The sequence below is a fragment of the Uloborus diversus genome, chromosome 6, assembly GCF_026930045.1.
Source record: "Uloborus diversus isolate 005 chromosome 6, Udiv.v.3.1, whole genome shotgun sequence".
Taxonomy (NCBI): Eukaryota; Metazoa; Arthropoda; class Arachnida; order Araneae; family Uloboridae; genus Uloborus; species Uloborus diversus.
In genome coordinates, this window is record NC_072736.1 from 1,237,123 (window position 1) to 1,250,810 (window position 13,688).

Here is a 13,688-nt window from a genome sequence, read left to right on the forward strand (position 1 = left end):
AGCTACATGCATTTGCCTCACGCTGTGTCGCACGCAGGTAGTGAGCGACACAGCGACTGCGTGCGACACGATGCCGAACTAACAAAATGGCAACTGGTTGTTGATATGGAGAATTTTGAGTAGTGTCATGTGCTTAGTGACTCTCCCAAGGTTAAGACAAATCGATTGACGTAAGAATTACCAAAATTGGCCAAGGCGTTTAGCCTGTTGAACGCCACATAGAAACGGACATACATACATAGACTGATAAACACATTACCCTCCTTTGCGTCGCGCACGCGCAGTCGGGTAAAAAAAGAGTTTTCACACTTCTATAAAAACATTTTCAAAAAAGATTGTTTCGGAAAATCGCGATTTTTTTTTCAAGATTCCTGTCGATTAAATACTTTTTGAGGAAACAATTTTGTTGGTGCTGTTTTTCAATAGCAAATTGTCTAAGCTTTTCATAACTACATAATTTTTTCTTCTTTTTACAAAAATGTAGTATTAAAAGTATGCCTGATTTGTACCCCAATTTAGTGAGGTAATTCTAGGTCACCGGGATAATTCTGGGTCTGTCTATTTTCTGATATTTTAGGTGTTTTACTTATTTTTTTATGTGTAAATAATATTAGTATTAAATTCAATTTATCTTTTTCTGTGCCTATTTCTCTCTCAGAAAGGAATTTTAACGCTCCAAGTGCAACATTGGATGATATATCATTTTCAATTGCTGCTCAAGTATCATGCCTTTTGATTAGCAAACCTATTATTCTAGCTTTGATGATTAACTATGTCAGCATGCAATTATTTCACATATCAAGTAACAAAATAAGCAACAAATTAATATGAATCTCTTGAATACCAAATAAAGACACAAATTCGACAGTTATAAGAAATTTCTCTTGTATCTTGTAAGTGCAAGAGAAAAAGAAGCAGAAGAGAAATCAAATACACAAATGCAGTCATAGATAAAAACCTTGTTCACAAAAAAACTAGTATGTTGTGGCCATCACGAAACTTTCTTCTATATTTTTCTTTTTTTTTTTCTGATCCCTCCCCATGCTTGACGAGGAAGCAATATTCCCAACAAAAACAAAATGACACATGCAAAAACTTGACGACTATCCCAATGTCTGAATTATTGCAAAAGCAAAGCAAAGAGCGAAAATTGAAAGTTATTTTAAAAGCCTTGCTTGAATGAATTACAAATATTTTATTTGTTAACAAACATAAGATGGCAACAGTTCAAAATTTTAAATCATTGAGATAATATTTCCTATCATTTCCATACAATTAAAATCACGAGAAATACGCAGACGACAATCTATTACGATTTAGCTTTCTTATTGTTGCATTAATAAAAATATTTTTATTCGCAAAAAAAAAAAAAAAAAAAAAATCAACACCTCTTGGAGCGATCGGCGTCAAAATAGAACCAAAGCCTGTTTATATATGGATTCACATATATTCCAAATTTCAACCAGAACGTAGCATTACTTCTTGAGATACGGCACTCAAAATGGAAAAAAAGAACGGGTGATTGCGCTACCCCCCTTTTAGCTGTTGACACCAAAAATAAAATCAGTTCTTATACCCACTAAGGGCTACCTGCCGATAAATTTTTCTTTCATTCCGTTCATTATTTCTTGAGATACAGCAGTCACAATTGACGACAAAAAACGTTCTACAGCTCAACCCCCGTTTGAGTTATTGACACCAAAATTGAATCAGCACCTGTTCCTGTTAATACCAACATATGGACCAAATTTTGTTTGATTCCGCCAGTAACTTCCTGAGGAATAGCAAGCACGCGTAACTCGAAAAACGTCCCATTGCTCCACCCCCCTTGGAGGAATTCGCGCCAAAAACTAATGGGCACAAGTTCACATAGGGGCACATATGTGTACTAAATTTCGTTCGATTTCATGCGGTAGTTTTTGTTGTAGAGCGGCCACAAAAAACTGGTCACACACAGACGTGACACACATACATACACACACACACACACACACACACACATACATACACACACACAGACAGACAGACATTTTCCAAAAATGGTCGAAATGGACTCAGCACACCTCAAAACGTTCGAATCCGTCAAAATTCGAAATTCAAAAATTTGCACGAATCCAATACTTTCTTCTATATATTAGATATAGAAGAAAGTAAAAAGTAACTCAACAAGCTGATATAGAGGCTTGAAATGCAAAATAAGTTTTTTTCGGAATTGTTTAATGAGAACCAGAAAAAGAGTGAAGAATTTGTAATAACACAATTGCAAAAACATTCCTGTTTTAAAAATGTTAAAAGATGGTGAGGCTACAAACGAACTCATTCTGTACTTGAACATCAGATATACTTTGTTGTGTATGATGATAGCAAAATATTTTGGAATTGGAAAGTAATTTAAATTTTGGACAAGAAAAAAAGCAAAAATGATTTTTCTGGAACAAGGTGTCGGAAATTTTAGTTTGTCCAAGCGAGACATTTTTAGAAGTAATTTGAAAGAAGTGCATTTTTTCAGTCTAGTTAATTAAAATTTAAAAGAAACAAGAAGTTATGTCTAGAACTAAACGAGCCTACTTTCCCGTATACCAATATCGACTTTCTAGTATCTGATCAGTATTCTCAAAATTCGCTAAAATCGTAAATTATTTCAAACATATTTTTTCAATATTTTAAGCTGATTTCGAGAAATAAAGTATGCCTCGCTCATCTGAAGAATTAGATACGTAAAAAATAAATAAAAGAACAAATGAAATAGCAGCACTTTTTAAACAAAGCAGCTAAATACATTTTTTCCATCAAAAAAACAATCTTCAACCGCTTTGAAAAAGGAAAAAAAAAAAAAGAATTCAAATTTAAAGCTCATTAATCATAAAAAAATCGTTCGTTTTTCCCCTGGTGGCAAAAAAATTTTTAAGAATGAATTAATGTACTTTCAAAAATAAATAAAAACAATAAAATGTCAACTTAAAAAAATAATTTTTATTGTCGAAAAAAATATCGTCTGCGCATATCTTTATGTAGAAACATAAAGGACTCCGAATTTCTCCGCCAAAAACTGAATACATAAATTAAAACTTTAGCTTGAAAATAAAATCAAAACATATTTAAAACAGTTATTTCACAGTAAAAACCATGGCTGTGGAGTCAGAGTCCATCTGATTTCGGGACGAAAGAGTTAGATTCGTGAGCCGAAAGTTTTAACTTCAAAGACTCGGAGTTGGAATCGGTCATTTCCCCAAAAAGTCCGCAAGTCTGCCAATATTTGCCAAAATTTTTGCCATTAATTTTTGCCAAAGCTACGAAGTCAGATTCAAAGTCGGGAAGTCGGAGTCCGAGTAATTTTTGGGCACAGGAGTCGGAGTCGGAGTCAGAAGCATCAAAATTATCGGAGTCGGGAGTAGGTCGTCAAGAGCTATTTCCAATAAAGTTTGTTTGAAGTAAATCCGCCTTTAAGTTCGGAATCTACATTGACTTTCAGTTTCCCCGTAGGCGCTAATGTTAAGAGATTTGAACTGTTCAAAATTGAGCGAAAACTTGTTCAAATCAAAAAGATATTTTCGATACATGTTTTTCATCAGAAGCTTTTTCCTACAAAGTTTGTTTGGAGCCACTTCGCCTCTAAGTTCAAGATTTATTTTTGCTTTGAATATCCCCGTATAGGCGCTAATGTTAAGTTTTTTGAAGTGTTCAAAATTGAACGGAAAACTGTTCAAATCAAAAAATAAATTATGGAATGAGATGTCCTCGCCGAGATCTTTTTAACAAAAAAAAAAATTTCTTCGAATCGGACTATTCATTCAAAAGTTATTAGGGGGGGGGGGACAGACCGACAGACAGATAGACAGACCGACAGACATTTTTCCCCATCTCAATCCCTACTATCCAATTTTAAATTTTTCAATATTTTTCTAACTATTTTATTTATTTTTGACTTTTCTTTGTTTTTCAGGATATTTTTCAGATGCATTAAGCCTTCTTTCATGCTTTTTTTTCTTCTTTCTCTGACTTTTACTGGGAAAGTAGGCTAAAAAACCATGCAGTTGATAGAAATATGATTGATGAGGGTAGCATACAAGTATCAAAGAATTTTTTTTCATGGAATCGTGGATTTAGAGAAAACAATAATCAATTGTATAGTTGACTAGTAAGAGTAATATCAAATTATTTCAATTATAATATGTTATTTCTTTAATATAAAACTTTTTATCATTAAAAAATCTCTTTGTGAGCTAGGAAATGATAATTCAGAATAGTTAATTACTTTTGACATTGAGTACCTTAAAAAAATAGGGTGACCCATATTTACCCCATGTGTGACCCATAATTGCCACGATCCGGGGTAATTCTTGGTCACTCACATTTCACTTAAATAAAATAAATAATAATACAATTTAAAGTAAAGGGATTATTTGAATAATTTCTAAATTATTTAAGCTTACTCTATGCCAAATTAAATTATTTTATCTTTCATACTTAAGAAAATATTAATATGTTATGGTTTTTTGACCCATAATTGCCCCGTCTGACCCTATGTGTAATGAGGTGAAATAAGGTACATGAAATACTACGCCAGCTTAGTCATTTCCAGCCGAGGACTGCAGTTTCGTGCTTATTAGCACTCATCAGCCCGGCTTAGGAAAGTGACTGAGCTGGAGATGGAAAACCTCTTAAGGATGCCAAGAGTGCCAAACAAACTGGTAGCTAATATGGGCTGATGAGTGCTAATAAGCACGAAACTGCAGTCCTCGGCTGGAAATGACTGAGTTGGCGGTGTATTTCATGTATTTCTGCTTCAGCCCTGGCTAATGGGCGGTAATTTACTGAAATAAGGTAGTTGAAAAGAATGTACTAACTAATTTGGGATAAAATTTTCGCTCTAAACATAGTGAAAAATATGGGACGTAGGGAATATTTTTTATTCATTTATTTCTGAACTAGTGGCACCCGCACGGCTTTGCCCGTAATAGAAAAATGAAAAGGTCTTTTGGTTAGCCTGTATATTTACAAATAATGTATGGTGAATTTTCTCGCCAATTGGCTTGTACCCACGTTACAGTTCCACGTTATGATAATTTCGTATCTCGCCAATTGGCTTGTACCGACGTTACAGTTCCACGTTATGATAATTTCGTATCTCGCCAATTGGCTTGTGCCCATGTTACGGTTCCACGTTATGATAATTTCGTAATTTATCATAGTTTTGTTCTTAAAATTGGAACAGAAAAAGAACCACATGGAATTTTCGAAAAATCGCTTCGAGGTGCACACTCCCATGCTACAAACTAACTTTGTACCAAATTTCATGAAAATCGGCCGAACGGTCTAGGCGCTATGCGCGTCACAAACATCCTACAGACATCCAGACATCCTCCGGACAGAGAGACTTTCAGCTTTATTATTAGTAAAGATTATGGTTTTTTTGACCCATAATTGCCCCATCTGACCCTATGTGTAATAAGGTGAAATAAGGTAGTTGAAAAGAATGTAACAATTAATTTGGGATAAAATTTTCGCCCTAAACATTGCGACAATAATGGGACGTAGGGAATATTTTTATTTATTTATTTCTGAAATACAGTTCAATGATTTCATTACATGCAAAAATACTTGAAATACTGAAAATGCTTCTGATGTCATTTCCACGTCGTTTCAGCCCAGTCCCAGCGTAACCCGCAGCTCTCGGAACAAGTCGGTTCAGTGGGCCGACTGGGAGCTGACCGACGTCATGGAATTCAAAGACGAGGAGTGCCAACTCACGGACGACGCCACACAGACGGAAACAGAGGTAAGAACGTTATTCGCTTTAACCTTAACTTCATTAACCCGTACCTGGTGAAATGAGCTGTCTTACACCTCAGAGGATTTTTACTTCATCATTCAATCGTTTTGTAATATTTACACATGTCGCTTTATGTCATATGTACAAAGCCAGTTTGAAAAGTATCCAACCTTTTATCGAAGAAAATAAACTGGCAGAACTGGAGCACTGGAAACTTAATCCCCCCGAAGTAGTCTCCTTATGACTCCCCACACTTCTTCCAACTTTCTGTTATCGTTCAAAACCTTCCGAGAGGGCCTGTTTAAAACAGGAATTTAGCTCCGGTTGTCGTTAGAGGCATAATGCCCTCTCTTTACTGAAATCTTTCTGAAAAATTGGTATTATACTGTATTATTAAACTCACCTTTCGTTAGGAGATTGCGTTATGTTGCGACGATCATCCATCTTCTGATAGTTTCATTACTTTTTCTACTATCACTTAACGCTTGCTTAAAGCTGACCCAAAGAATAAAAAAACAGAATTTCCACGAGCACGCGCACTTCTGTCGTATGCGCGAACGAAAGAAATGCCAGACGAGAGTTGCGCCTTACCCGATATATCACAAATCGGTTTACGCTCCCATAAGAAGTTAACACTTCAAAAAACAAGCTGATCTGTGCATCAAATGACTTCCTTTTCCTCCAATTTAATGGCATTTTCTCATTATTGGCAGTTTTAATGTGATTCAATAGTTTACTCTCTAAATATCACCAAAGATGCCAAATTGAAACTAGATTTAAAAAAAAAAAAAAAAAATTGGAAAAAAAAAATCGCCAAATTTGTCGCCAAGTTGGCAACGAAACTTGGCGACCAAAAGACAGGCGATGCATTGCCAAGTGTCCGCCAAATTATAACACTACTTGTGTTTACATCGAAATTAACAATGATTTACCCTCAAAAAGGGGCAAAAGACCCCTTTGGAGCATTTGAATGCAACAAAAAAGAGAGGTGCACAACCAGACCCAACTATGAGTCTACGTAGAAAATTTCAACTTTCTAGGACATTCTGTTCTTGAGTTATGCGACATTCATACGCACATACTCACATACGCACATACGCACGTACGCACATTCGCACATACGCACTTAAATACGTACATACAGACGTCAAGAGAAAACTCGTTGTTTTTTTTGGGGGGGGGGGGGGAAATAGTCAAAATGGTTATTTCGCTTGTCTATACGTTCTTAGGCACTTATCCACGTGTGGTCGAGTCGAAAAAAGAACTCAACATTCATTCGGGGGTGAGCAAAATGGAAATTAAGATCGAGTTTTGAGTGAAAAAATTTTCGCGAATACAATACTTTCTTTTTGTAAAGGGAAGTAAACATCAAAATCAAGTCATCAAATGAGAAAAATGATCTGGTAAATCGCCACAGAAAGCCTTTTGCATCTTCTGAGTGGTTTTACTTGGTTGTCGTCAAGTTTCCGGCAAATATTGATGCAGTAGTGCTGCTCCGGTCCTTACATTTTAATTGAAAAAAAAAAAAAAAAAAGACCATAGCATTACGCACTACATACTGTATCAGTCAAACTATATTTGCCAGGTAGTGATGCTATTCACAGACGGGGAAAAATCACGCGTGACCACAAAGGTTCAAAGTCAATTCATTCAAGAGCGTTTAATCCATATCCATCAGCTTTTCACTCAAAAACATGGGTGGATGCTATTCTAACAGCCTTCATATGTTACTTACGGTACTGTTTCAGTTGTTATTCGTAAAGTCGGGAACTCTGTCCCCTGCTCGCTAACGCCCAACAACCCCCAAAAACTGCCTCGAATTCCAGTTGGTTTTGCGAAAAGGTATTATATTATTTGCAAGCAAAACTTTGATTAAGATTCGCTTTACGATTATAAGAAAATGAAAATGCCGTTCTTCCTCCCGTTGAAAATAAAATTTAACTGAAGATGTCATTATAATAATAAAAATACGAAGATTCCTCTGCGAAAAAAAAAAAAAATTATTTGGTTCGAATACGTACAAAAATTAAAAGAAGAGATGGGGGAAAACGCGTGGATGTGCACTATGCACACCTCTGGTGTCTAACTTATTTTGTTTCACAATCCAAGTCTATAAGTATTAAGGGCAAGCCTTGTATTTGCCTTGGCAAGGCAAAACTGCCTACGTGACGTTTTAAAAGTAGCTCTCAAATTCGTAGCCTCCAATAACATGCCGTTCCTTAGTTGACTGCTTGAATATGCCTAAGATGTTACAAAAAACTAGTTTGAAACTTTTAAAAACCCTGACGAGCAAGCCCCGGAAGTCCAAAGCAATAGACGTTGCAGATTCACACACATACACACAAATATTTTTATGGAACTTTTGTTTTTAAATTTTACTATATAGAGTTCATAAATCGTTGGAAAATTCCCTACTTCAATTTGCTAAATTTTGTGGAGTGCATGAGAAATATCATTTCGGTGTCACATAAATACCACTTATTTTATCTTAAGATCTTTTTAACTGTTAAAAGTTAAATAGAAATTCCTACATGAATTTTATGAAAACCAAAAGTAAGGAACTTTTGTTTTTACTAGCCTATAGTTTTAATTAAAAACAGTTTCAGTTAAAAGCAATTTCAATAATAATAAAAGTGAATTAATTAGTAAAACCGACGTACTTCCACGAAGGCGAGATATTAATCAAAAGATTGTTGTATTAATTAGATGATGCAAAAGAGATTGGAAGTTTATTATCAAAGGTTGCAACAGTTGCTTGAAATGAATGAGTTGCAGAATATTGCTCAATAATGAAAATTTTAAGATCCTGGAAAAGAAACAAACTTGATCCGACCGCAATCTAGTGCTTAATTTCTACACTAAAGAAGAACGGGAGTTTTATAATCTCTACAACTTATTTTCATGCTTAAATGGCCTGAATTTCACCTACAATGTTAAATTTTGCAGAAAATTGAAAATAGTTGGTGGAGCACTGTTCCTGTTAGCTCCCATGGAAAAGGAGTCCTGCTACAAGCTAAAGCAGCGGTACCCAACATTTTTAGTTGTGCGTGAACCATCAGTTTTGTAGAAAGCACAACTAAAGCTCAATTACTACTATGCATCACTTGCACAGCTAAAATAACCTTTCTGGGGGGGGGGGGATCCGGTCATTCTTAATCTCTAGTCCCTCAGGTATTAGTTGATCCAAACCTTCAATATCCGAACTCTCATAATCGATAAAATAATTAGCAGATTTGATGGTATACGTCATGCTAAAGGGGGCCTACCAGTAATATCATTAAATGATTTCTCTACCTTTTCCCATTGTTCATTACACTTCTGTAGATTTTTTTTCTGTCCTTAAGTGCATATAAACTACCTATAAGAACTGAAAATATGTTTTCAGTAAGTTACCACCCTATAGCCAGGGCTAAAGCAGAAATACATGAAATACTCTGCCAGCTCAGTCATTCCGGCCGAGGACTGCAATTTCGTGCTTATAAGCACTCATCAGTCCGGCTTAGAAAGTGATTGAGCTGGAGGTGGAAAACCTCTTTTACTGAAAATACCATACCTTCCGTTCTTTTTTCAGTTAAACCGAAAGTTCCAGTTGAACCGTATCGAGTTGAACCGAACCATTGTTTCGGTCACTCGTCTGGTCAGTGCTTATTCTATATTAGCTACCAGTTTGTTTGGCACTCTTGGCTTCCTTAGAGGTTTTCCACCTCCAGCTTAGTCACTTCTTATGCGGGGTTGATGAGGGCTAATAAGCACGAAACTGCAGTTCTTGGCTGGAATGACTGAAATGGCGGTGTATTTCATGAAAATATATGTTCAAAAAATTGTTCTGCAGATGTTAATCTCTTCTCCCCTCATGCTGTGCCACTGATATAAAAACACTTTACAAGAAGAATTTACAAAGTAATTTTTGAATAAAGGAATTAACTTTATTATCTTTACTTAGGCATAATTCTAAGAAAACCCAGAAACAAGGTATCAAAGTTATAGCTCACAATGAGATTTTCGACGCTGTTTTTCCTCAACGAGGGAGTCGACGTCTGGTTTGAAACTGGACAGATTGAGTCTCAAATAAATTGCAACATTCAATGAATTTCTATATAATTTTTTGCCTACTTTCCCAGTAAAAATCAGAAAAAGGAGAAAAAAGCATGAAAGAAGGTTTAATGCATCTTAAAAATATCGCAAAAAACAAAAAAAAGTCAAAAATAAATAAAATAATTAAATAAATATCGAAAAATTAAAAATTGGAAAGTAGGGTATTGAGATGGGGGAAAAAATGTCTGTCGGTCTGTCTGTCTGTCCCCCCCCCCCTAATAACTTTTGAATGAATAGTCCGATTCGAACAAACTTTTTTTTGTTCGAAAGATCTCGGCGAGGGCACCTCATTCCCATATTTCACTTTTTGATTTGAACCATTTTTTGTTCAATTTTAAACAGTTCAAAAATACTTAACATTAGCGCCTACGAGGAAATTCAAGGCAATTCCGAACTGTGAAGTGAATTTGCTTCAAACAAACTTTGTAGGAAAAAGCGTTTCATAAAAAAAACTTGTAGATAAAATATCTTTTTGATTTGAACAATTTTCCGTTCAATTTTGAACAGTTCAAATCCCTTAACATTAGCGCCTACGGGGAAACTGAAAGTCAATGTAGATTCCGTACTTGAAGGCGGATTTTCTTCAAACAAATTTTGTTGGAAATAGCTCTTGACGCCAAACTCCAGACTTCGACTCCGAGAATTTAGGGGCACTTGACTCCGACACCGACTCCTGTACCCGACAATTAATCGAACTCCGACTCCCCGACTTCGACTCTGACTTCGTAGCTTTGGCAAAAATTTATACACGGAGGACAAATGACTGACTCCGATTCTTAAATATTCGACTTCGACTCCTTTACCCCAAAATGAGATTGACTCCGCAGCTATGGTTTTGACTGTGAAATAATTTTTGTTGATCTGACTTGCTTTTATTTTTACGCTAAAGTTTCAATTTAGGTATTCAGTTTTCGGCGAATAAACTCGAAGTCATTTATGTTTCTACATAGAGATACGCGCAGACGATTTTTTTTTTTTTTTTACAATGAAAATTATTTCTTTAAGTTGACATTTTGTTCTTTTTATTTATTTTGGGAAGTGCATTAATTCATTTAAAAAATTGTTTTTGGCAACAGGGGAAAAATAAACGATTTTTTTCTTTTTGATATGATGTATTTATTTTGATGAGCTTATTAATTTTAGTTATTATTTTTTGGTTTTGAAAGCTGTGAAAGATTTTTTTTAATGGAAAAAAGTGTATTAGCTGCTTTGTTTATTTTATTCCTAGAAATCAGCTTAAAGTATTTTAAAAATATGTTTCAAAAAATTTTCGGTTTTAGCTATTTTTGAGAATATTGATCAGGTACTAGAAAGTAGTATGGGTATACGGGAAAGTAAGCTCGTCTAGTTCTCGACAGAACTTCTTGTTTAAAAATTGCAATTGAAAATCCTCGTACAAAAGGTTGTTTGTCGAAATCCTTCTAAGTGTTTCAATTACTACTTGGTAATCAAAACGGAACTAATGTTGTCTTTTTAAAAAGCGATTTTTAGATCTTCTCAAATCGTGTGATAGTTCAAAAAAGGAAGAGTGTTTTTAACTAGAAGCTTGAAGCTAATACTAGATTTTTAGGTAATTTTCTTCAAAGAAGTTTCTGATTTATTGGATTGCAGTTTAAACTTAAGGGAAAAGTTCCTTATTGGCTACGACCCACAAAGAGCTTTTGAACAATGGCACTACCATTGTTGAGGCAAACCTAACCAGGCAGCACTGTGAAGGCTACACAGATCCTAATTATAGCGTTGCAAAGCTGCCAGGTAAGCCTTGCCCCAACTATAGTGCATTGCCGCAAAAATGGAAATTAGACCCCGCTGCTCGCAGCCCACTTGTGAGCCGCGGCCCAGGGTTTGGAAACCCCTGAGCTAAAGGATCCCCAGAGTTGTAATTAGTTGGACACTCCTGTCATAGGACCAATGACTGGTAGACTAACATACCAAAGAATTAAAGTTGCAAATAGACGGACAGGTGAGCCCTGATTTCATTTATAGAAGGAGATGAATGCGTTAAAGTTTAAATAATGTTAAAATAGCAGTAAGTTACCTCCTCTAAGCGAGGGCTAAGGCAGAACTACATGCAATATACCTGACAGCCCGGTTATCACATCGAGAGACTGCAGTTTCGTTCTTATTTGAACTCTTCAGTCAGGGATAATGAATAACAGAGCTCAAGGCAGAAGTTATCTCATTGAAGCTGAGAGTGCCAACAAACTGGTAGATGAAATAAATTTATCTCACCAGCAAGTGTCCGCAGCATGATGCGGTTCAACTCCGGAATTGGAGGCAAAGCTTGGATATTTAGCTGTAAGTTACTGCCCCTAAGCCTAGGCTAAGGCAGAACTACATGCAATATACAAGACACCATGGTTATCATACCCTGAGACTGCAGTTTCGTTCTTAGAACTCCTCAGTCAGGAATAGAGCTGGAGGAAGAAAAACTGAGCTGGGGGCAGATGCTTTCTGTCATGCAGATATCAGGTTACAATAATAAATGTACTGTTACTATTATTCAATTTAAATTATTAAACGAATAAATTACGTGCAATATACCGACAGCCCGGCGATGACTGCAGCTTCGTCTCTGTTATAGACTCGTCAGTCTGGAATTGAAAATGATTGAGCTGGAGGCAGATGTGATCTCATTCAAGCTGAGAGTGGCAACAAACCGGTAGCTAAAATTAATTTGGCACACAAGCGAGAGTCTACGAGCTGGCGGTCGGTATACTGCATGTGGTTCTGGCTTAGGGGCGGTAGTTTACTGCATATAATAAATAAATTGTAACTTTTTTTTCAGACTTTCTTGAAAGACGGTGCTTTGCCTTTAATAGATAGTCTGATGCAAACCTCTATAGAAATAAGGTAACTTTTTAGTTTACAATTCAGTCACATTTATGCTCTTAAATTCGTTTCGAATGAATAATTCTTGATTTTTGATCTTGCTCAAAAGGCTGTTGGCTCTAGTCAAGCGTTAACCTTGGTCCTGTCAACCATAAACTGGCCTCTCCGCATCACGTGTGATTTGTAACGGAGGTCCAAGCGTGATTGGACCGACTGACGAATTATGGTGTCCTGACACAACGTCGACAATGCCGTTTCCTTTCCTAAACTGCTACCACATCCCCCCTTTTGCAGCGCTTAATTATCTAGGAACTTCGTTTACAAATAATCGGACAACCTTCAAGAATGCAGCAATTTCGGAATCAGTCTGCTCTGCATCCAAGGAGATAATAATGACAAGCTTGAGTAGGAATAGGGTCTACCATGTCTATCTTTAACGAAAAAATCTATGTTTCTGTAAAACACAGAAAAATGAGGTTCCTATAATGTGTGTCTTCAAATAACTGCCGCATCTGCAAATTTTGCATCAAAGTTCCCAATTTTCGTCAAATAACTACTAATTTATTCTGCATTAAAACATTTGAAAATTTAAGGACATTGAACAACATAACTCTCTTTAGAGAGCTAAATAGATCGTAAACTGAAAAGTGATGCTTCTTGCACAGTAATAAACTAAGAATTGTCTCGTTCGTTTTGCAGTTCGCTGGCGTCGCGAGGCTCTCGCAGTCCCTCCCTGGTCACGTGTACGACGATGGAGGAGGAGGAAGAGGATAGCGAGAGTCGTCAGGCCGCCCTTAACGACCTCATCACCCACCTGGAGGACACGGCCGCCCTCTTGAGGGACTACCTCATGCCCTCCGCGCCGGAACCCGAAGAGCTCTTCTCCAGCACCTCCTTCGAGCAGACGGTTTTCTTGCTCAAGTACTTGATTGTACTGGTGGGCTTCATACAGGTACTTTTCCCCGCCTTACCCCACTTTTTTGCGATG

At 36.4% G+C, this 13,688-nt stretch overlaps 1 protein-coding gene across 1 annotated transcript in view; it reads left to right on the plus strand.

Moving 5' to 3' along the window:
* The window catches only part of LOC129224140 (uncharacterized), a 78,372-nt gene that overhangs the window by 27,159 nt on the left and 37,525 nt on the right, over window positions 1–13,688 (plus strand). Inside the window, exons 2-4 of the mRNA XM_054858556.1 lie at window positions 5,648–5,779; window positions 12,657–12,721; window positions 13,400–13,652. Of these exons, the coding sequence (XP_054714531.1) occupies window positions 5,648–5,779; window positions 12,657–12,721; window positions 13,400–13,652 (450 nt within the window). The remainder of the gene's footprint in view (window positions 1–5,647; window positions 5,780–12,656; window positions 12,722–13,399; window positions 13,653–13,688) is intronic.